The following is a 24045-nucleotide window of genomic DNA, read 5'->3' on the forward strand; positions in this document are numbered from 1 at the left end:
AACTTGCAAACCTCCTGCTTCAGTGTCCTAAGTAGCTGATATTACAGATGTGCGCCACAGCAACCAGCTGATAGAGAGTACTTTTTGAAGCCATGTCAGATCAGAAATCATTAAAATTATGGAATATGAGATCATTCTAGAATAGTGTTCTGTTTGGGCTGGAGTGACAACAGAAAATAAAAGAAGAAGAGAAGGTTAAGTCCACCATGGTTATGGTCTGGATGTGAAGTGTCCCCCAAAAGCTCACGTGGAGACAATGCAAGAAGGTTCAGAGAAATGACTGGGTTATGAGAACCTTAACTCAATCAGTGAATTAATCCCCTGATGAGATTAACCGAGTGGTAACTGAAGGCTGGGAGGGTATGGTTAGAGGAGGTGGGTCATTGGGGGTGGCTTTGGGGTATTTTTTTTTTTTTTTTTTAATATATTTGGGGCATATTTTCTATCTGGAAAGTGGAATCTCTCTGGTTTTTTTTTTCAGTGCTGGGGATTGAACCCAGAGCCTTGTGCTTGCAAGGCAAGCACTCTACCAACTGAGCTATCTCCCCAGCCCTCTCTTTGCTTCTGATCATCATGTGAGCTGCTTCCCTCTGCTACAATCCTCTGCCATGATGTTCTGCTTCACCTCGAGCCCAAGGAATGGAGCCAGCCTTCCATGAACCAAGACCTCTGAAACTGTGATCCCTCAAATAAATCATTTCATCCTCTACAATCGTTCTGGGTGTGTCTTTTAATCCCAACAGCAAAAAGCTGACTAAAATGATCACTTAGGGTTCTCAGTTGCCAGGTCACATATCTGTGAGCTTTGAAAGATGTTTCCTTAAAAAAACAAATAAATAATGTTTGTCACATTCCACCATCTTATTTATTATTATTTGGTGGAATGTGACAAACATCATTACCCTATGTACATGTAAGATTACATGAATGCTGTGACTCTACATCGTGTACCTCCAGAGAAACGAAAAGTTGGACCCCATTCATGTACAATGAATTAAAATATATTCTGCTACCATGTATAACTAAATAGAACAGACAATAAAAATATATATTCTAAACAACCAATGTGAGATGAAAACAATAAAAGATATGAAACCCCAGTACTAACAGAACTGGGGTCCAATCCCAAATGGACAAAGGGTCTAGATATTTAACCTTTCTTCTTAGTGCTATAATAATAATAGGAAGAATAAACAGAATAATCATGACTTATATGGTAACAGTGGTCCACTTTATGCTTTGAATATAACCCATGCTGCTCTGCCACTGCAACTTATTTTTTAAATGGACATGTTTCTTTTTCTTCGTCTCTTCCTGCACCTCCTTAATCTCTCTCCCCACCTAATCTCAGGGGAAACAGGATTACCTTTCTAGGCAGAGTTATCTGTCCCTGAGTACACACCCACCACAGGAAGGAAGTAATCCAGACCAAATTAACAAGTGAATTACAACTCCAACAGAGAACACATGGAATGTAGCCTTTGAGTCACCTCTTTAAAAGCCCCCTGTTCCTGCTGATGGGCAGAATCACAGACTTTGGGACAGGAGCCCCCTGTGTTTCTCCTTTGCTAGCAAAGCAATAAACCTTCATTTTCCTTTTTCTCAAAACTGTGTCCTCATCATTGGATTGGCATGGGGACAAGGACCAAGCTTTTGACAGTATGACAAGCAGGTGTTAAGCACTTTATCTGCATTCTTAATTCCCACCTCAATCCCACGAAATGTATGCATCATTATTCCCACTGAGAATCAAATGATAGGAATGTGATTTGAATTCAAGTTTGAGGGGTTTTTAGGTTTTTTGTTTTGTTTTTGTTTTGCAGTACTGCAGATTGAACTCAGGGCCTTGCACATGCTAGGCAACTGCTCTATCACCAAGCTACATCCCTAACCCTCAAGTTTTGAGTTCTTAACCATTATGTTTCAAAGGGTAGTTGTGAATATTAAATTTAAATTTAAAAAAATAAAGCACCTTGCAAAGTGCCAGCATTTTATAATTGATCCATAAATAGTACATCCCTTGTTTTATTACTCTGTCTTACTCTGTTTTGTGTTGTTATGACAAAACGCCTGAGGCTGGGTTATTAAGAAAAGAGGTTCATTTAGCCCTTAGTTCTGGAAACAGAAGTTCTGGTTGTCACAGGGGTTCACTTGATGCTCTACTTATATCCCTTGTGGCTTTCAAACTTAGGTGGTTTTTTCTTTTTCCCAAACTTTTCCCTGACCTTCTCCCTGATCATTTCCCTAAACTTCTTTTTCTGATCTTCTTTTCCCTAACCTTCTCCTCCCTGATCTTTTCTTTCCTGATCTCTCCTCCCTAATCTCATTGTCTCTAAATCACCTATTAAAAACCCACCTGTTACCCACGATGGGCAGAATCACCTTCTTTGGGACAGGAGTCCCCTGTATTTCTCCTTTAGCGGCAAAGCAATAAACTGTCTTTTTCCTTTTTCTCAAAACCATGTCCTTGTTACTGGATTGGCATTGGGGACAAGGACCAAGCTTTCTGCAACAGGGTGAAGACCTCATGATGCTTCAGAACATGATGAATGGCACCAAACAGTAGAAGCCTGTGGGGGAATGGCAAGTGAGTGAGTGTGGAAGAGACCAGAACACCAAGGTAATCTTGGTAACCAATCCAATCCTACCAGACACAACACACTTCAATACCATCTCATCCAGTCCCTGGAGAAAAACATGAATCCACTCATGAGGGCATGACCCATAGCCTAGCATCTCCCAAAGGCCCCACCTTCTGATGCCTCTGTGTTGAGAAATTAAGGCTCAGGGAGTTTTGGTTGGGACACACCACTTCCAAGCCATGATCCATAAGGAAGGGACAGTAAGGCTCTTTGGCAAAAGGGTTTCTTTGCCCTGAAATGGGCACTCTTCTGCCGTCAACTCTCAAGCCATCTATTGTCAAAAACGTCGCTGAATTCCTGGCTTCTGAAAGACTAAAGTAGAAAGGAGGCTAGAAGATTCCCAATACTACCTCTTCCCTTTCCAAGTGGGTGGCTCAGATATTTTCCTCTGGGAGTCAGTTTCCCCTTTACAACAAGGAGCTGGGCTGGAGAACCCGAGGGGAACATGGGACAATGGTAAAAAGCCTGTGTTCTGCAAGTGCTTTAACTTTCCATCTCCTGACCCATCTTCAAAATGGATAATAAAACGAATAATTATGATACTTGGTTCAAAAGGCTGCTGAAATGCACAGTAAATAATTTACTAAAAGTGCCTCAGCAGAGTGTCTTAGCCATGGTAATAATGCAATAAATGTCAGCATTCTTACTGCCATTATTACAATTCCAAAATTCAATATCTCCATTAAGCAAGAGGATTTCTTTGTGAATGACTTTAACTCACGAACGTACGCAAGTGCACGGAGCCCTGAATTTAGCGATTTTCAGGGTCCCAGAGCCAGCTTTCCTGCCTCAAGAGGAAGCCTGCGACCAGCAGAACAGCCATCAGGCCACCGCGAGTTCCCTTCCCGTACGGTGCACACAGCAGCTGCCCAGCGAGGTCGGAGCCGGGGCTTCCCCACCGGCCCATCTGGAGCCCCATTGGTGGCCGACTCGCTGGCGTGACCAAAGCTCCGCCTCCTTCTGGCTGGGACCACTCTGAGGCGATCTCCGGAAGCGGCGGGGGCCGGGGAGGAGGGGCCGCGATGCATCCTGGACCTTGTAGTCCGCTCGCGTCGCTGTGGCCGGGAAGCGGTGCCTCTCGACGCGGAGAACTACAACTCCCAGCAGCCCCGTGGACACTGGGGCGAGGGGGGCTCGCGTCACGTGGGCGCTCGGCCTGGGCGGGCTATTTCTCAGTGCAGCGGCGGCGGCTCGGGGGACCGGGGCCTTTTGTTCGTAGCGGCTGCGGGGGGGCCCCGGAGCGGCGAGGCCGGCGGCCTTCCCCAGCGCGCTTGGTCCCGGTCGCCCCTCGCAGGGGTGGGGGGCCGCCTCCTGGGCCGGGCGTCGCCCCAGGCGCCGCCGCCCCGCCCTAAGCCCGCCCCGCCCGGCCTGAGGGGAGGAACCGGCCGGGCCTCTCGGCGCGGCCCTGCCAGCTCCCGAGTCGCCGCCGCGCTTCCCCGTGCTCCGGACCCGAGGCTTCCCCTCGCCCCTCAGGCCGACGCCATGAAGATCAAGGATGCCAAGAAACCCTGTAAGAAGGACTCTGGGACCCGCCGGGTGGGGAGGGCGCCCCTGGGCCGCGTCCGGAGCCTCTCGGCGGAGCGGCCTGCTCGCGAGCCCGGCGCTGCTCGCCCGCGCCCAGGCGGGAGCGCGGCGGAGGCACCTCTGCAGCCCCGGCTTGGAGGCGGCGGCCCCCCGCATCCCCTGTGCACGCTTGGCGAGCGCCCGCCGCCCAGCCTTCGCTGCCACTTCCTCCTCGAGGTCTGGGGGCGTGCAAGAGGGAGTTTTCGATTCGGGTTTTGTCACACAAGACTAGAACTGCCGTCCCCTCTGGCAGCTTGAAGTCCGGTTGGAATGAGGTGGCCATGGCTGTCAGCGAGGGGCGATTACCAACATTTTTTTTTTAAACTCCCCTCTGGCTTCCGGGCTTGTGTCCTTGAAATCCCGGTGGGTTCCTGTGAGTTGTTACTGTTGTTGCAGTTGGAGCTTTTAACCACTCGAGCCTGTAACCTGCCAGTGGGTAAATTGTCTTTGCTCTTTTTTTATTTAGAATATTAAAGAGTTCACTTTTTTTTTTTTTTTTTAAAGAAAACACAGATAAGCAAAAAAGATTAAGAATACCCATATTTCCACCACCTGGAGCAACCACTGTTAATGTTATGGTGAATGACCGTGGGGATAGTTCTTTGATCGTGTGTGCATGCACTTTTAAAAGAACAATTCTTACTCTGCTGTAAAAAAGCCGGTCAACTTTTAGTTGCTTTCTGTCATTCGTAGCCATTTTAAAGCCTTTTATTTCTGTAATGGCTATTTAATCGTTCAGCCATTACGAGTCTCATATTTTCATTCTCCCAGAACAAGTAGGAATGTTGGAATTCATGCTCATACCTTTGAGTTATATTGTTATTTTGTAGTTTTTACAGTTTCATGTGATCCTCCCAAATGTTCTAAGAAATCTCCAGCTATAAAAAAGGGGCACTACTAACTTCCTTGCCTGCCTGGTCTCCAGGGTTCTTGTAAACCTCACAGGAGAAGCATCCTGCCAAAGCACCCTGAAAACTAATTGTTATTCAAATGAGAGATGATTTGGTTTTAATGTTACGGATGCCCTTGAACTTACTTTAGTACTTTTTCAAGGCTCCCCCCCAGCCAACCTTGTGCTAATGAGGCTCAGAATCCCTTGCTGGCTCAAAGTTCAGTGTTATTTCTAAAGTACCCATAGGGCATAGTCTGAATATTTGAGACAACACAAATCTTTCTTATCTGATAGCTTTTCTGCTAATTATTTTTTTTTCATGATGATTTCTGGTGATAGTTGAATTCTTGTGTATTCATTCAAGGAGTCTATGGTGATTTGAAGGCTTAAAGGACAATGTAGAAACACTGGTAGTTTACAGTTGCTGAATTAATTAATATCTCCAGCAGATCCAGTAACACTTGGACATCTTCCCTCAGCACACACTTTTTCTCTGCTTCTCTTAGAATTTCCATTTAGTGAAGAGTATGACATATTACAAATGTTGGTCTTTGCCATTGTTATGATAGTGATTTGATTATTTAGGCAAACTAATCAGGTATGAATACTATCTCCTTCAGAGTTGTTTCAGAACAGATTATAGTGATTATCGTTAAGTATTTTAAATTTCAGGTTGAGAAATTATATCTATTTTTTAAAGTAGGTCCATTATTACTACATGGTGGAACACTGAGATCATTAATCTTTAAAAATAGTGAAAAAAACTGATCAGTTGTGTTTAAATGTCAAAAATAACATCTGCAGTTTTTATGCGGATAAGAAGGTGCCTACTAAGTTCTTCATAGTAAAAAAATAAAAACCATCTGATTTTTGGATGTGTGGGAAATACCTCAAACCTCAACTGTCCTGAAAATATTTATAACTGAAAAGGTGTTATTCTGATTTTTTAAACTACTTAGGTTAACTAAACATTTTTTGTATTTTATTTTTTGATTATTTTAAATGTTTTTTTTTTTTGGTAATGATAAGATTTACTGACAGACAGTACATGGAAGACACTATTTCTTTGTATGCATTAACACCGTTTAACTCTTCCAGCTATACCAGAGAAACCTTGATAATATCATACTGGTTAAACAAATGACTTTGGTTTCACACATTTTCTTATATTAATCACCTAAGTAATAGAAAACATTACTTTTAGAAATGTCACCAGGTTATAAACCAGATGCATATATTAACCAGACATTTTTTTAAGGGAATTGGTTTCATTTGAATTGTATAATGAGTATCATTTGAAATTATGCATTAATTCAATCCCAGGGGAAGGAGAAAGTAAGTCCATTTGTGTTCTTTTGTACCTTGACTGACATGATTTCTTAAGGTATAGGTTTTTCAGTGTGTTTGACTTACCTGTATACCTGGATTAACAAGATGATAGTAAAAGGTGATGAATATATTTCATTGTAGGTTTCAAGTTGGTGCTCTGCTAACCCAAGTGGTAAAGGCCTTGAAATTTTCGTTAAGCACAAAGAATTGTATAGCATATATGTGTAGTATGCTTCTGTATGATTTCACTTGTAAGTTTAGTTATTAAGAATTATTTCCAGTAGTATAAAGTCATTTGGCGTTAATATTTTCTGATATAGCTCCCTTAGAAATAAATAATCTACTAAAGAAGAAAAATTTACTTAAAGCTTTACTAAGGAATCTTAATACTGAAGGTATGTGAAGTTGCATGTTTTCTTAGTCTCTTAGAAAACGCCACAATTTTCATCAGGAGTGATTGTTAAGAGTGAAACATCTTTTATCTTAAGAACTCAAAGCATATCTAGAATATACCAGTTATGTCCATTTTAGAATTTTGTTCCTTAAAACATCCTATTATGATTTGAATATTTTCAGTAGTTTCTCTGTATGTCTAAATTATATTTAATTCTGTTGATATAGGATCCCTTTGGGATGGAATCAGTAGTATTTATATAGCTTTTCAGTGTTTCTCCCCCACTTCCTTAGTAAGATATCAAACTTGACACATCTTGTTAGAAATTAACAGTCTGTCCTCTGGCTAGATCTTTTTAATCATTTGAAAAGGTAATTGGGCATGCAGGTTTTACCATTTGTGTACATGAGCTGCCTGATAAGGAAGATGATAATTCTTGATAGCACTCTGTCCTGGGGTAGAGGGATATTTTTGTTGTGTATAAGGATCTAAAGACAGCTCTCTGTTAAGACCAGTTGAGACAGAAGAAAAAGCCAAATAAACAGATTATGGGTGACTCTAGGAAATTCTCATAGTATGGAGAAGGTACTATTATATTTACCATAATCACAGTGCTTATTTGTATTTATGGAACGTGTTTTGTTTTGCTTCGTAGATTCATTTTTTTTTCACTTGTTTTATTCTGGAAAGAAGAAATGTTTAGGTTATATGCAGTAAGTAGGCTACTTATGCACTGATCACCTACTTCAAACTGTCCTTTCTGTCCATTAGTCTGAAGCAGCAAAGCTATATATGGACTTACTTGATTTCTTTGCAAAGTGATATTTTTCTTAGCTCATGGAATTCTATTAGGTGGGCCTGTGGTTGTATTTAATGCCCTGTGTGTACATCATTGTTGTTACAAATAAGTGACCTTTGATTTTCATTCCCCTCTCTCTTTTTTTTTTTTTTTTTTTAATTTTTCTTCCAAGATAAAAGTGGCAAGCGTAAGGATTTTCATAATACATTAGAAAGGTGTAGTGATACACATAACTGAGGCAGGAGGATCACAAGTTTAAGGTCAGCCTGGACTTTATGAGACCCTGTCTCAAAATAAAAAGGGCTGGGAATGCAGCTCAGTGGTATAAAGCACCGCTTTAATCCCCTGTTCAATCCCCAGTACCAGGAACAAAACAACAACAAAAGTGGATCATGATTGAGAATTTGTCTTCTATGTTCTTGTTACTTCCCTCATGAGTCTATTCTTTTTTTTTTCCTTTTCTTTTTTCTTTTTCTTTTTCTTTTTCTTTTTTTTTTTTTTTTTTTTTTTTTTTTTTTTTTTTTTTTTTTTTTTTTTGTGGATCAGTACCAGGGATTGAACTCAAGGGCACTCAACCACTGAGTTGCTTAACACCTTGCTGTTGCTGAAGCTGGCTTTGAACTTGTGGTCCTTCTGCCTCAACCTCCTGAGACTCTGGGATGACAGGCTTGCACCACAGCGCCCTGTGCCCTCATAAGACTTTTTTGAGTAGTGATTATTTCTCTGGCATAGGAAATGAATTCCAGAACTCTGCTGAGTTGAAAGGATCTCTATGCAAAAGGTGGCCCTTACCAATTTTTTTTTTTTTTAATTGAAGTGATGAGTTCTGTTTTCAGCCCCTACCTTCTTGATTTTAAGTAAGAAGTTATCATAAATCTGAACAAGTGTTAATATGCTGTAGTAACATATAACTTTATTTAGGTCTTTCTACTTTTTTTGTGAGGTTTTCTTTTTTAAGCATTTTTTTCCCTCTGATACTGGAGGCCAAACCCAGGACTTGTGTATACTAGGCAAGTACTCTATCCCTGAACAACACCCTCAACCCCTTTTTCTAAATGTTGAGACTGGGTCATACCATTTAATGATAATTATACCTAAGCAGTCGTTTTCTTTCTCTGTGAAAAAGTAAGCAAATTAACACCTTCATGTAAGTTCAGACTTTAAAAAACAGGATTGCAGTCAGTAGGGGGGCGTGAGTAATCACATTTACAAATGAGACTTTTTGCTGCCTGCTCCAGAAAGTGTTTTTAATCACCTTCTCTACCACTTTCTAACACTACATGAATTAGAGTGGTCACCATCATGCTCTGAAAATGACTGTCTCCTGAACAGTTTTCAAGTAGCACTCTAGATCCATCTTCTGTAAACACTTCAACCAAATGCGTGATGGAATAGTTAGTATGTATTTTGAAACTTAACTGCTGCTATACCTTACAATTCAGAAACCTGGCTACCCATTTGTAGCCTTAGAAAAGTAGATTATTTCTTGTTCCCCAATATATGTGAACAAACTTGAAATATTTGCCTAGATAGTAAGTTTCCTTTGAACTTTAATTCATGGTTTTGTATAAGAATTAAAAGTTCTTCATGTAACTGTATCTGGGGGTTTGCTTTTAAGAATGGTAGTATTGGGATATTTATAAACCTGGGACCAAAAACTTCTGACTGAAAATTAAAACAGCATGAACTTTGAACCTACTAAGTCTTTGTAGTTGATCCCTCAGTAACATTTTTATGTGTATATATTATATATTCAGAGTATATCTGACACCTGGGCTTGACATTAAGTACAGAAAGTAAATCAGTAATTATTGCTTTTTAATGTACTTTGAATTTTAAAAAACAGGTTTTTAGCTTATGCTAGCTCACCAGGTAGAAAATATCTTGTTCCAAAATATACTTTTTTGTGGCAATAGTGATTTCCACCCCTCCCATGAAATTTTACAGAATCGAGTGTCAATCAGAATTCATTTTGGTTGAGTAGTGTCAGAAGGATTCTGTCGTTTTACCCAATGAATTTCTGGTTTATTGGATCAGAACTGCTCCTGTTGTTTTCTTTGAGTGTGTATTTCACAGCAAATTAGTGTAGATTTCCCCTTCAGTTAGTTTTACTGTTTCCCAGTACTGTTTATTGGAACAAAGGGTGGGCGCTAGGTTCAGGAAAGTGATCTGTAACTTTTTAAATGAATTTTTTTCTACCTCTGAGCTACATCTCCAGCTCTTTTAACATTTTTTATATTGAGACACTCAGTTGCCCGGGTAGGCCTCAGCACACAATTCTCCTGTCTCAGCCTCCCAAGTCATTTGGAGGCTAGTTGTGACCACTGCCATAGCACCCAACATACATGAATTTCTCAAAGCAAAAGTTCTAGATTTCATGAATACACTGAAAACAAAACTTAGTCATACTACCTTTCTTTATACCTATGAATGTTTTACAGTGTGGTTTCTGTAAACGCCTGCTGTTTTTTTCCAGAGTGTGTTATTCATTTAAGATGGCCTCCATTGCTAGCAACTTTGCAAAATTGAGACAATTCAGTTGGTTTCTTCTGTGTCTGTTGCTTATCTACACCAGTCTATATAGGTGACATAGAAGCGTAATGCTTGTTTGGAATTTTGCTGCCCCATGCTTCCCAAATGACAAAGTCATTTTATTTTTAAAAAGATTGATTGTTTTTAACATAGCTCTTAATTTTCAATTTGGATTTCAACCATAAAAACAATTAAGCTTTTTTCTCCAGAAGGTAATGGGAATTATTCCTCACATTCAAAATCACTTACTAATTTTAATAAATGTGTGAATTCTAGAATACAGAAATGTGTAGAATCCTCTCATTGACTCATGTTTCTAATTTTTACATGTATCAAGTAAAATATATTTTAGAAACAAAATAGAATTTTAGAATTGTCCTTGACAACTTTCACATAAAAACTAATATATTTTGTTGTCGAGCATTTTATAATCCATGTATTTTAGTTATTAAAATTATTTTTGATCCTCTATCATAGTGGTTAAGATACTAGAGAAAGCAGAAATAGACTTTTCTAGGGTGAAATTCTGTCACTTTTTAAGTTTGACTTTAAGCAAGATTGTAATCTGTCTCCTGTAAAATGCACACAGTAGGACAGCTTTATAGTAGGGATGCTAAGGGTTGGATGAGCCATACATATTTATAAATAGCATGTTTATGACAGATAATGAGTACTCAGTAAAGTCAACTCTAGTTTTCTAGAAACTCAATCAATTGTTCTTTAAACATTCTAAGAATTAAGTTTTGTATTTCTTAATAATGCGGTGTTGATATCTCCCCCACCCTACCCCTGCCCAGTCTGGGAACAATGCTAAAATATCCTTGTATCTATTATAAGGACCATGACTGATAAATGTAAGAAAATCATATTGTAGAACTGAATGTCATAACATGAAGGATGAGGTGACCAAAGCCAGTGATTCTCAAATGCCATGTAGATCCAGCTATAGCATTTATGAAATATTACCTAGGAGATTTTGTTCTACTAGATATAGGATAACTCAGCCTTGCTTTACAAAAAGGAACACTTTAAGTGCCTCTTGTCTTTGCTATTCCCTGCCACTAAATAAGCTTTCTAATTTGCTGTTAGTACCATTTTTCTGCTGAGAATATCTGTAGTGCCCTGAATTGTCTTAAGATTCAGATTCAAGTCTTAAGTTCCTTTGCCTAACCTGCAGTGCTGTTTGTGATTGATCTTTGTCTATTGAATTTTAGCGTTCTTGATTACCTAACCATAGTGATTTATTCATATTTGCCTTTGTATAGACTGGCTTTTTTTTTTTTTTTTTAATTCCTTTCATTCAAACAGGGGCATAGAATTTAGCATTCCTTCTGTTGGCCTGTACTGTATATGTAATTTTATTTTGCTGTTTTATTCTTGTGTGTTTGTATTTATATTTTCCTGCTAGATTAAACTCCTGGAGGACAGGAAATTTTTCTTACTCTTTTTACTTTTTTGCTACCAGATGTAGAGGATCTTCTTAATAATTATTTATTAAGGGAATTGAGGAAAGTAATATTCAGAAATGTTGATTAATGGCTTTCCAGAGTTACATAACCCAGTTAGTAAGCGAGACCAGTTCCAAACCTGAATGATACTGTCCTAATGTACTTGTCCCTGAGTAGACTTGCCTTCAGCATTATTAACCAGATGTACCAGGGAAACTTAATAACGCTCAATGAGCAAAGAAAAAGATTTCTTTTTAAGAAAGCATATTTCCCATGAGTTACCTGACGTGCTTATAGGCCAATTTTTTTTTATACTAAAGTCTTTTAGAAACAAAAAGCTGCTTCAGCCCTAGGTGAGATGACCTATTTATTGAAACAAAATTGGTTCAGCTTCTTCCTGTTTCTTGGAACATGTGGTAAGTATTTCATACATCAAAAGAAATGCCTATCAGAGCAGGAATTAAAAGGCCCTGGGCCATCTCTTAAGTGTTCTGTAAAAATAAGTCTTTAGAAAATATACAAATGAAACGGGGGAAAAGTGAGTTGTTTGTGGTAGTATCATTATTGACTGAATGCATGGTTCCGGATAAATGACTGTTACATAATTACTCTTTCCTAATTTGCATTTCTGAAATCAAGGTTTTTTGTTTTGTTTTTTTAATTTCACAGCTTTCCCATGGTTTGGCATGGACATTGGGGGAACTCTAGTAAAGCTCTCGTATTTTGAACCTATTGATATCACAGCAGAGGAAGAGCAAGAGGAAGTTGAGAGCTTAAAAAGTATTCGGAAATATTTGACTTCTAATGTAGCATATGGATCCACTGGCATTCGGGATGTACACCTTGAACTTAAGGATTTAACACTTTTTGGCCGAAGAGGGAACTTGCACTTTATCAGATTTCCAACTCATGACCTGCCTACTTTTATCCAAATGGGAAGAGACAAAAACTTCTCAACATTACAAACGGTGCTGTGTGCTACAGGAGGTGGTGCTTACAAGTTTGAAAAAGATTTTCGCACAGTAGGTATCTCACTCAAGAATGTGATAGTCTAGACCATACATATAAGTAAATTCTAAGTAAAAGTTCAATACGTTATAGTACATTTTTTTCTTAACCTGAAATGAATTTAATAATTTCAAAGAGGTATCCAAACTATAATATAAAGACATAAAATTAAAGTGTTTATATATCAGTATGAGATTAGCTGATATGATCATACCAGAGGAAAAAATGAAGTGGTTAAGTATTTGCACCTATATAGAAATTCATCATGAACAATACCAGAGGTACAAATGCCAGATTCTTTATGGTGTGTTTTGTTGGAGAATCAACTCCCATGAGTGGCATTGATTTTGGTGACATGACATTCCAAGATGCTGAATGACACTAAAATTCCAAACAGTGAAAACTGATGAATAAGATGGTTAAATTCCTGTCTGAAGAATTCTTTGGGTTTATGCACCTAGGTAGTTAGATAAATGGATAAAATGCTTTGTGCTTAATTACATAGACCCAGGTAATTGTAAACAGATTTTTCCTCCTGCCACTACAAAAATGTCTGGCAAAAAAGTTGAAGAGAGAGCAGTGATGGGATAATTCTTTGTTGTTCTAAACTGTTTTACCCATTGCAATGTCTGGCGTCCCAAGTCCTTGCCCACTGAATATAAGTTTGGTCCCTGCCTCTTTCCCATCTTTGGAAAACTAAAATGTCCCTGGAGGTAATATTGCTCTCAACTGAGAGCCAATGGATAAGATAAAATCCCTGAGAAATTTGATACTAAACTAACAAAAGCAAGTGAAAATATGGGAATAATGATAGTGAAATTTTGTAGAGTATGTGAAAATTATACAATGTAGTCAAGTCAGATATTTTGAATGCTGTTCTTTTTTCACTCAAATGTTTATTAATTTTTTTTACAGATTGGAAACCTCCACCTGCACAAACTGGATGAACTTGACTGCCTTGTAAAGGGCTTGCTGTATATAGATTCTGTCAGTTTCAATGGACAAGCAGAGTGCTATTATTTTGCTAATGCCTCAGAACCTGAGCGATGCCAAAAGATGCCTTTTAACCTAGATGACCCCTATCCACTACTGGTGGTGAACATTGGTTCAGGAGTCAGTATCTTAGCAGTCCACTCCAAAGATAACTATAAACGAGTGACCGGGACAAGGTAGTAATGTTTTTGGTCTTAATAAAAGCAGCATTCACATTGTTTAATTATTTCTCTGTGTGTGTGTGTGTGTGTGTGTTGAGTATCAAACTAGGTCCTTTCACATGCTAATAATCAAGTTCTGTACCACTGAGCTGTACCTTGATCAATTTTATATTGATATATTTATATTGATAGTAGTTTCACCAGGGAAATTACCTGTATTTGTGCAATACCAAATATGATATATGTTAAAATGTTGCAGATGATATATTTTTATAAATCTCGGTTAAAATTAAAATTCTTAAATGTTTATAGTATTGGTCAGCATCAGTTGGCTTCAAATTTTCCACAATGGTGAATTTTTTTTTTCCTGGAATGATTCCAACAATGTTTTTCCAGAGTTTAACAGAAAAGCATTTGCTGGAAGTGACAATATATTTTGTTGATTTCAAAATTGTAATGTATGTTTATATTTTGTTCTTTTATTTTCCAGAGCATTTTTCTTTTCCCTGTTTTTCAGTTTTTTGTGGATATATTTTAAGTCTAAACCCTGCCATATGCTGAACAGATTGGCATTTAAACTACAGCATTGAGTAACCTTGTAATTAATTCTTATAGGATAAATTTAATGTGAGTTTCTTATGGGATAAAATTAATATTCCCAAATATTCTTCAGAGGTTTCTTTAACATCTGAAATGTGAATGTAGGAGATTTAAATTTTTTTCCTTAGGATTCTCTTATTAACTTTTAAGTCAAGGTGGAAACTTCTGTTTATTCAATGAGAGAAGAAAGATTTGGGGGTACTTCAGGTTGGTTTGTGGAAAAAGCACATTTTAAAAGTGGTACTTGTGTTTAAATGATATAAATGTAATTAGTACTTTATTTTTTATGGTGGTTGAGATCCATCTCCATTATAATTCTGCCAAAGAATTACAAGTATTTCCTATTTTGGTTCACTCTGAAAGATAAATTCAGTCTTTAGGTAACTTCAGTAGGATTCAAGGGTAGAACTTGCCAGAAATTTAGGTGAAATTAGGGAGCAAAGTTTGGAGAATAGACATGATTTCAGGCATAGTGTATATACTCTTAAGTAGCCATATATCCCAGAAATCTTTCTATATTGTGGTAGATTCTTATTTTATACATTTGTAGGCTTATCTGTAGGATAAATTCCCCAAAATAGGATTGCAAATGCTTTTTTGCAATATGAAGTGTATCCTGATACTGTTTTCTACCCTTACCATCAGTAGATCAAAGTGCATTGTAATTGATTTCAGCCTTGTCAGGCAAGTAAATATGCCTTCCACAAGATCATTTCTTGGAAACTATTTAAAACCAGCTTTTCTCTTTTAATTTATATAGCACTTTTTTTTTAACATTCTTTTTCAGTGCACACACACAAATATATTTTTAGCAACTACAAAGTATTGAATGCCAAGAGATTTTTCCCCATTTGGTTTGTTTTTTGATCTGACAGGTTTGGTTTTACTAATCAGTTTTTCTTGCTTTTATTCATTATGTTGATATTTCAGCACTTCAGTAAATGAATACTATACCCTTTCACTTAGGAGAAAGGAACAGTATGTAAATGCAACTTAGCAAATTTTCCTTATTCTCTTTAGCCTTGGAGGGGGTACCTTTCTGGGTTTATGCAGTTTACTGACTGGCTGTGAAAGTTTTGAAGAGGCTCTTGAAATGGCATCCAAAGGTGACAGCACCCAAGCTGACAAATTGGTCCGTGATATTTATGGAGGCGATTATGAAAGATTTGGTCTGCCAGGTTGGACTGTAGCATCTAGGTGAGTTTAATGTTTATGTTATTCAAATTGCTTACTTAGCTTTTGGAAAACAGTACATTAGGGAGTTGTAAGGGTGTTCTATCCTGTTCAGGTTCCAAGTTTTGAACATGGATATAGTTTAAAAATTAAGTATATATTAAGAACTTTACCCTGAGTGCACCCAGTAAGAAATCACTTTTATTTATTCTGAAGAATCCTTCCAGTATTGCTCTGTGCAAATACAAATGCATGTCCTCATTGTTTATCTTATTCAGAAGGTTGTGTCATTGTGCGGCATGCTGCACATACTCGAACGTAGCCATCAGCCCTAGAAATCTCCCCGAATGGTCATACTCTTACATTGTGTCCATGTGGGTTTATCTGTAAGATACTGCCAAAAGTAGGATTGCAGATGCTGCTTTCTTTGCCCTCCAAAGAAGCAGTACTGTTTCACCCTTGCCCACAATAGATCAAAAGTGCCTGTTTTCCCTGTAGATTCACCAGTAGTTTGTTGTCACACTTCTGAATTTTTGCTAATCTAATGAGAGAATTGGCACCTTAGAATAATTTTAGTTTACATTTCTCTTACAGTAAGTGAAGTGTAGAATCTTATATGTTCTTTTCTGAGTGATTGTTCATGTTCTGTTTTTCTGTTGGATTGTTACACAGTTGAATTTATCAGTCTTTTCTTTTATGGCTTCTGGATATTGATTCATAGTAAGTAAGTCTTAACATTCCAAATATATAAAGGAATAAATCCTTGTTTTCTTCCGGTACCTTAGTGGTATTATTTTTATATTTTGATCTTTGAATTAATATAAATTAATTATTTATAATTTATCTTACAGTTTTACATGCAGTACAGATCCCATTTTAGTTTTTTTTTTTTTTTAAGAAGGCCCTGACACCTAATAGTCCTTCTTTATTTAATCTGCTAATGTCAGATGATTTCTTTATCATACACTGGCTTTTTTTCCCATTACTCTGTTGATAAACCAGCACTATGCTCTTAGATTTATAGAAACATAAAAATGGCTTTAATATCCAGAATGGCTGGTCCATCATTCTCTTAAGTAAAAATAAGTAAGTTTATCTTTTTGTTGTTGTTGTTTTGTTTTGTTTGGAATTTCATTACAGCTTACATATTGACTTTGGGAAAAATGACATCTTTATGAAGATGTCTTACTATTGAAGAACTTGTCTATTTGCTTAAGGCTACATCTGTACCTTTGAGATATTTAAAAAGTCTTATTTATGTATATATATTGTGTTTAAAATTTATTCCTAAATATTTTTTTGTTTTCTCATATTCTCATTTCCATTATACTTTTTAACTGGTTGTTGCTTATACACTCCAAGTTCTTTGTCAAGACATCCCATGCCCTTTGGTAGTAGGGCCTTTGCCTGACTCCTCAGTGGCTTCTGTTGGCTCCCACACGTACCCTTCACTATGACCATTTGTTGTCACTTTTGTTTTCATAAATGTTTTCAGATCTCATTTCTGTGTGCCTTTAACTTTTAATTGCCTCTGCCTAGAATTTCCTTCTCCTTTTTTTCTGTTTCTTGTTCCTTTTACAATGGAAAATCTTCCCTCATGCCTTATCAACTTTTTCTTCTTACCACAGTGATAGAGGGTCTGTTTTCCTTTGTGTTCCCAAGGTAGCCTATGGTTTGGTTTTGTGTATTTGTATTTTTCCTGCTATAGTTAGCCCTTCTAATGCTTTCTCCTCCTCTGTCTAGGCCTGCATTGTCCATATGATAACCTCTAACTTCATGTATATCAAACCTTGGAATGCGGTTAGTGAGAGCCACATGGTGAAATGACTATATATTTTGAGTAGATTGCTTAAATATCTCATCAAAATTAATTCCTGTTTATTTTTACCTTTTTAAATATGGCTAATAGAAAATATGAAGTTACATGTGGCTTATTTTATTTCTATTGGACATTGCTGCACTAGACTCAAAACTGCTTAAGGGACTTCCTTTGTGTCCCTAGCACAGTTCTTGGTATGTCATAAATGTTTGTTGTGATTGAATGAAATAGAATTTGACATTAAAACTGAGATACGTTTGAAAACACTTTGACTTTTTAAAAGTAAATCGAAATGTACTTTCCTGTTTTTTTCTTGGCTTTCTAAAACAATAGCCTTTTAATTTCACTGTTATGCATTAAATTTAAATGTAGTAGATGGTTTCGTAATCTTTGTAACAACTAAGTTGTTTTTTTCTTTTTTTAGACTTAATTTTAACTTTAATTCTTTAAAAGATGCTACTTTAGTCCTTCTGTAGGTTGGGTGGTTTTTTGTGTTTTTGGATATTTTTACTGGGTGGGGGGCTAGTACTGGGGATTGAATTTAGGGCCTCACGCATGTTAGGCACGTACTCTACCTCTGAGCTACACCCCCAGCCTCCTTGTGTAGATTTTTGTTAGTTCATTTTTATCTTATCCCCATGTAGTTTTACTCATTTGGTCTTAGTGTTACAAATATATGGAGATTATAGATACATATGCTAATGTATGAAATGTTGCTTGTTGCCAGTGAATTTAACCTTGGTTTTCATTTCTCTGCAGTTTTGGAAATATGATTTATAAAGAGAAGCGAGAATCTGTTAGTAAAGAAGATCTGGCAAGAGCTACTTTAGTTACTATCACCAATAATATTGGTTCTGTGGCACGAATGTGCGCTGTTAATGAGGTAAAAAAGAAGAAATTTTAAGTTTATGAAAAACATGCATTTGAGTTTTTCGTGCATCTGACAGATCTTCTTTTGTTTTCCTTAACCAAGACCTCTAGAATTGAGATCTATTAAATCCCATAACTAAATTAAATGTTATTTGCTCAATTGTTTTATTAATTTTAAAGAAAGTGACAGATAATTTAAATAGAAATAGAATGAGTAAATAAATTACATTTTATATATACCCGAAAACCTTTTCAGAAATATACAACCAAAATCTCCTGAGAATCAAAAAATATCTAATAATCATAGGGCCTTTTGAGGTAGCTAATTGTTGATAGCATTTTCCTTCTGTTAATGTAGCATCTACCTAGTGAAGTCCTTGGACGTGTTCTTGCTGCCCTCGGCTTCTTTACAGTGCTGCCTTGTTGCATATGGATCAAGCAGCATTGTACAGGGCTATGAAGGCACCGAGACTTGTTCTTCACGTGGGAGTGAGTGATGTGAAATGCTCGCTCTGTAACAAGGATACGCTGAGGGTTGGCTACATGGCCGGGGTGTTTTCATTAGGAGGAAAAAAAGTATAATTCCATTTTTGTATGATATATATTTGCCCATTTAATTTTTATGGCTGTCAGATACTTCAAGTGGATTGAGAACTTTTCTTCTTAAAGGAACCTTTCATTTGTTCATTCACCTATTTATTAATTGAGTAAATACTTATAAAACACCATGTGCTGGGCATTGTTCTAGGTACTCAGAATATGGTATGTTTGTGAAGAAAAAAAAGATCACTGACTTTGGAACTTAAATTCAGTGGTACATTTAGTAAATTGTTAAATATGTATTGAGTAATAAGTGGTATTTTTTTAAAAAAGAAAAAGAATTAAGAGAATTGAGAGTAGAGCAGAGAGTGACTGAGAACACGTTGCTGAGTAATTGAGTGAAGACTTTCTAGAAACTGTGATCCTTGCATGTTGAAGGTCCTTGTCTGCATGAATTACACACTAAAGTGTTTTGAGGGTAATGAGTCATCATGCCAACAACTTATTCTTAACTCTTTCATAAAAATAAAATCTTTTATGTAAAGTTTGCAAAGTGCAGAATAAAAAATCTTTTCTAACCCTTGGGCAAAGATTTGAAGGAAGTAAGGGGGGCGCTGGGGAGATAGCTCAGTTGGTAGAGTGCTTGCCTTGTAAGCACAAGGCCCTGGGTTCGATCCCCAGCACCCAAAAAAAAAAAAAAAAGAAAGAAGTAAGGGGGACATGCATACTGATATTTGGGTAGAGAGGCTCTAGCAAACAACTATGTCAAATATCTGAATTATTTAAATCTAGGCTCTTGACCAGATGCAGTGGTGTACACCTATGATCTCAGCAGCCCAGGAGACTGAGGCAGAAGGATCACAGTTTGAGACCAACCTTACCCACTTAGCAAGACTCTGTCTTAAAATAAAAAGGCCTGGGCATGTGGCTCAGTGGTAGAGCACCCCTGGATTAAATCCCAGTACCATCAGGGGGGAAAAAAATCCAGACTCTTAGTTAAATTTGCAAATTAGTGTAGTGAGTTGATGTGTTGGGGGAGTACTTTGAGGGATAACAATAGTCTAGGACCTTTATTCTTATCCATGTAGGTCTAGATTTTCCACTGGCCAATTTACTTAACAGTAATTAAGGTCATTGTTTATTCTGTCCAAACTCATGTGCAAAGATATAGTCAGTATATCATTGTGAGAGTAAAAACAGGTTTTCTGGACATTCCCACATCTGTTTCCTCATCTGACACTTTCTATTCATAGAGGTACCTAAGAAACTAAATTAATGACTGAGGAATCTTAGCAGAGAGAAAAGGACTTGATGGGTTGATGGCATGTATGCCATCGTTACTTTCCAACTCTTCTTGGAGTCCAGGTTGCATGTCATGGTTGCATGTGCTTTGAGCACACTGACCATGTTTAGAGTTTATCTTAAATACTTTTAAAAATACTTTTCCTTAGGGCTGGGACATAACAAAGATCCTATGCTAATAAGTCTCACCTGTAATCTTTTTTATTTATTTATTTATTTATTTTTATTTGAGTAGACTTAGAACAGCTTTACAGAAAAACTGGGTGGAAAATAAAGTTCCCACACTTACTCTCTCACATCTCCCCCACTATGAGCATCCCCCAACAGAGTGGTGCATTTGTTTACAGTCCATGAATTTGCATTGACATACCATCACTTGAGTCCATTGTTTACATTAGGTGTTGTATGTTCTCTGGGTTTTGACAAATGTTAGCCCTGTCCAGCACTAACTAACTATTCAGGATTATAGAGATGTATGCAGCATATAGTAGGCACTAATCCGAGGTAGTTTAGAGTTTTTAAATAACTATTTTGTTAACACTTTGTGCTATAAAATCTATTTAATAATTCTTTTACAAGTCACTGTCTTTGTTTTTTGTTTTTTTCCTTTTAGAAAATAAACAGAGTTGTCTTTGTTGGGAACTTTTTACGTGTCAATACTCTATCAATGAAACTTCTGGCATATGCACTGGATTATTGGTCCAAAGGTCAACTGAAAGCATTGTTTCTAGAACATGAGGTACGACAAAAGTATTTTGTGCGATATTTAATAGTCTGCTTTGAGATGTAAATTTGGTATGTTGCTTCTTACCTTGTTATTTATAATTATAAAACAAGTTACTGAAATAGAAGACCAATCCCTTTACTTCAGTTTTAGCTGAGGAATGGGAGTTACTATAACCTAGTAGTAGGCACCCCATTATGATTAGAATTTCATAGTTCTGACCTAGAGAGCAATATGAGGTCTCTTAAGCTCCAGATACCCAGGCTGCTTGTAGAATTAGTGGGTGTTTTGTTTTGTTTTCTTAAATTGTTTATTTTTTTTCTTTATCTCCCATTAACCAATGTTGGGTATGAACAATACAAAAATAAACAGTTTCTGGGCTACGAGATAGCTCAATGGAGAGCACTTTCCTACCGTGCTAGAGGCCCTGGGTTTGATCCCCATCACTGCAATATATATGTATATATAATTGTGCAATGAAAATTCTCTTTAGTCCTCGTACCACAGTCTCACTCCCACCTCCAAAAGCACTGTTAGCATTTGGAATTAATGGTTTAAGATTTTTTTTCTATATTATTACATCCAGTAGAAATCTAATCTGAGCAGTTAGCAGACCACATCATAGTTTGAGGTCAGTAAACTTGAATCTTTTTTGTAATAATATAAGATAAATGTTATATTATTTACAAATTAACAGCACAAGTTCAAAGTATTCTGTGCTGCTTATAAGCATCCATGTCTCATTGTGAGTGCTCTCAGTACAGATCAGAATGACAGGATATATTCTTGTGCAGTTCTGTGTGTCATGTAGTGAGAATATCAGATCCACTCTAACTTTGTTCATTGAGTGGAGAGGGCACAGAATTGCTTTATGGTCTTAGAAACTTTAGTGTCTAAAAGCCACACTTTAATAATACTTAATTTCAAAAGTGTGTGTGTGTGTGTGTGTGTGTATTGAGAATGCAATCTAAGAAACTTTTACAGCTAACAGTATGGCAATTGGAGAATTTCCAAATGCATGTTATAAAACAGATAGATGATATAAATATGTGTTTTTCATAAGTGGTCAGCATTATATGGTAATTTAAAAGCTGCACTGTGTGTTTAAACAGTTGTTTAAAAATCACACAGGGATACTTTGGAGCAGTTGGTGCACTTCTTGGGCTGCCAAACTTCAGCTGAAGCATCAGAGGTTACTCTGCTAATGAATGTCATCCTAGAGGAACTAAAACCAGAGGCATTTTAACTGCATTGTTTGTCCTTGGAAACCAAAGGATAAAAGAATTTCACTATTCCTGTTAATTTTGAATGTCAGAATGGAAAACTCATGAATGCCATATTAAAAGAGAGAACTCTGTAACATGAAGTATTGTTGAAGTGTTTTCCCTTCTGTATATAGCCAGTGTTCAATCTTTAAATGCAGTATAGCCTCTGATTATTGAGCTTCCTCTCAGAAAGATTTTCTATTTATTTTATGTAGCCAGCATTGTAGTACTGTATGCTTAAGACACAAATCTTAAAAAGTCTCAGAAATGTTTCACTTACGAAAAATAATTGATTTTAAATATTCATTTTGAGTCCATTTTTATGTGTTATGATTACTAGTAAGCAGACAGTAATATACCCAGTATGAAAATTTATTGTAATGGCAGTCAGAGATGATGGTTTTATGTGATTTTAGAACTGTTAAGGCAATATTATTGTAGTTTTTCTAACACATCCTCCTCAAAAAAAGCATGTTCTATGTGATCTTTGCCCAAAGGTATAATTTTCCTCAAATGCCATAATTTAAATGAAATATTATATGTTACCCTGAATTTTGGAATGAATCCTGAAAAATGCACGTTTGGTGACATCACACTTTCTGTATTTTTTATTTAATCAACACATTGAAATGTTTGTATTTTTAAATTGAAAGTTTACTTACTTATTTTTTGAATCTGTCTGATGAAGTCCTTAGACTATTCGAATGGGATATGATTTGAGTGAATCAATAGTTCCATGCTCTTTTTACTACTAATTTATCATGCCCAAATTTAATATATTTCTTATTCAATATGAACCATGAAAGCTAAAGATTTTTATTCTATTATGAACAGCATCAGAATCATTTATTTTAAATGGGTGTTTTAAAACTGTGGGAGTATGAGGCAGTATTACAGAATTATTAGAGAATCAGTGTTTTCCTACATTTGGTTATAAAAGCAATTATAGTTTAAAATTTTTAAATCATTTTGCCTGGAATTTATTCTCCATTTTGAATTCATATTTTAAATGTTATGAAAATTACCAGCTTTTACATTGACAGTAACTAACATTTTGTGGCTTAGTAGTTAAATGAAGTTGTTCAGGTCTGTTGCTTCTTCCATTTTTAGGAAGCAGAAAGACCTGAGGGATGATTCACATTGCCAGTAAACCTGGTTGTACTTAGAAGAGGTTAGATTTCAGAGTGTTACCTTGTGTTTTTACAGATCCCAGAGTTGCTCAGTAAAGATGAGTTTCAGTAGAATGTCAGAGATACTTCATGAGGATGTTTCGTATAGTATTTATGGAACGGGCATGTAAAAGGTGTTATGATTTTGATTTTTCAGAAATTTGAATTCAGGTTGCTCAGTAGCCGTTCTAAAAGTGTTCTGACCACATTTCTTGCTTTAATGTTTCCATTGGTGTGACTGGCTATTTCAACTGAAATGCCATTGGTTCTGTTTATTTTGAATGTTTCTAATTTGGATGTTTGTACAGTAAGAATGTCCATGAATAACAGTAACTATGTTTTATACCTGTGGCAAACTATGCATTATATGCTGTAGGTTTAGGGCGGTCTTTAAGAAAAATTGGAATGGTCAAAGTGTTTTAAGTTAATTTGATCACTGTACTTTGGTTAGTATAAGACCATGATATTCTTTGAAACTAAAATTACCTGCTAAAAGGTATGTAAAGTGAACTACCATCTTACCCCTATTGATCATTAGCTTTTTCCATATGTAATATAGAATTACTGAATTGATAATGGGAAATGCACAATTTTGATAATAGAATTATTTACTTTTTTCTTTCTCTTTTGGTGGGGAGCGGGGACAGTACTCAGGATTGGACCTATGGGCTATGTACCACTCAGCCACATCCCCAGCCATTTTTATCTTTATTTTTGAGACAAGGTCTCACTAAGTTGCTGGCCCCAAACTTGTAATCCTCCTGCCTCAGCCTCCAGCCACTGGGATTATAGGCATACACCACCATCCTGGCTTAAACCACA

General features: G+C 36.8%; 1 protein-coding gene across 3 annotated transcripts; it reads left to right on the forward strand.

The window, feature by feature from the left end:
- The first annotated feature begins 3807 nt into the window (after nucleotides 1–3807).
- Nucleotides 3808–22124, forward strand: PANK3 (pantothenate kinase 3). 3 transcript variants are annotated; one of them, XM_079145412.1, is made up of 7 exons: nucleotides 3808–4152; nucleotides 12269–12621; nucleotides 13523–13776; nucleotides 15382–15558; nucleotides 18113–18236; nucleotides 20679–20804; nucleotides 21921–22124. In XM_079145412.1, exons 1-7 carry the CDS (start codon nucleotides 4125–4127, stop codon nucleotides 21969–21971), a joined length of 1113 nt encoding a protein of 370 aa, XP_079001538.1. In that variant the 5' UTR covers nucleotides 3808–4124; the 3' UTR covers nucleotides 21972–22124. The 3 variants fall into 3 exon arrangements, with proteins under 3 accessions (XP_079001538.1, XP_079001539.1, XP_079001540.1); XM_079145413.1 differs by lacking the exon at nucleotides 15382–15558 and having other exon boundaries at nucleotides 21902–22124; XM_079145414.1 differs by lacking the exon at nucleotides 15382–15558.
- The last annotated feature ends 1921 nt before the right edge of the window (nucleotides 22125–24045 follow it).

The sequence above is a fragment of the Sciurus vulgaris genome, assembly GCF_902686455.1.
Source record: "Sciurus vulgaris genome assembly, chromosome: 6".
Taxonomy (NCBI): Eukaryota; Metazoa; Chordata; class Mammalia; order Rodentia; family Sciuridae; genus Sciurus; species Sciurus vulgaris.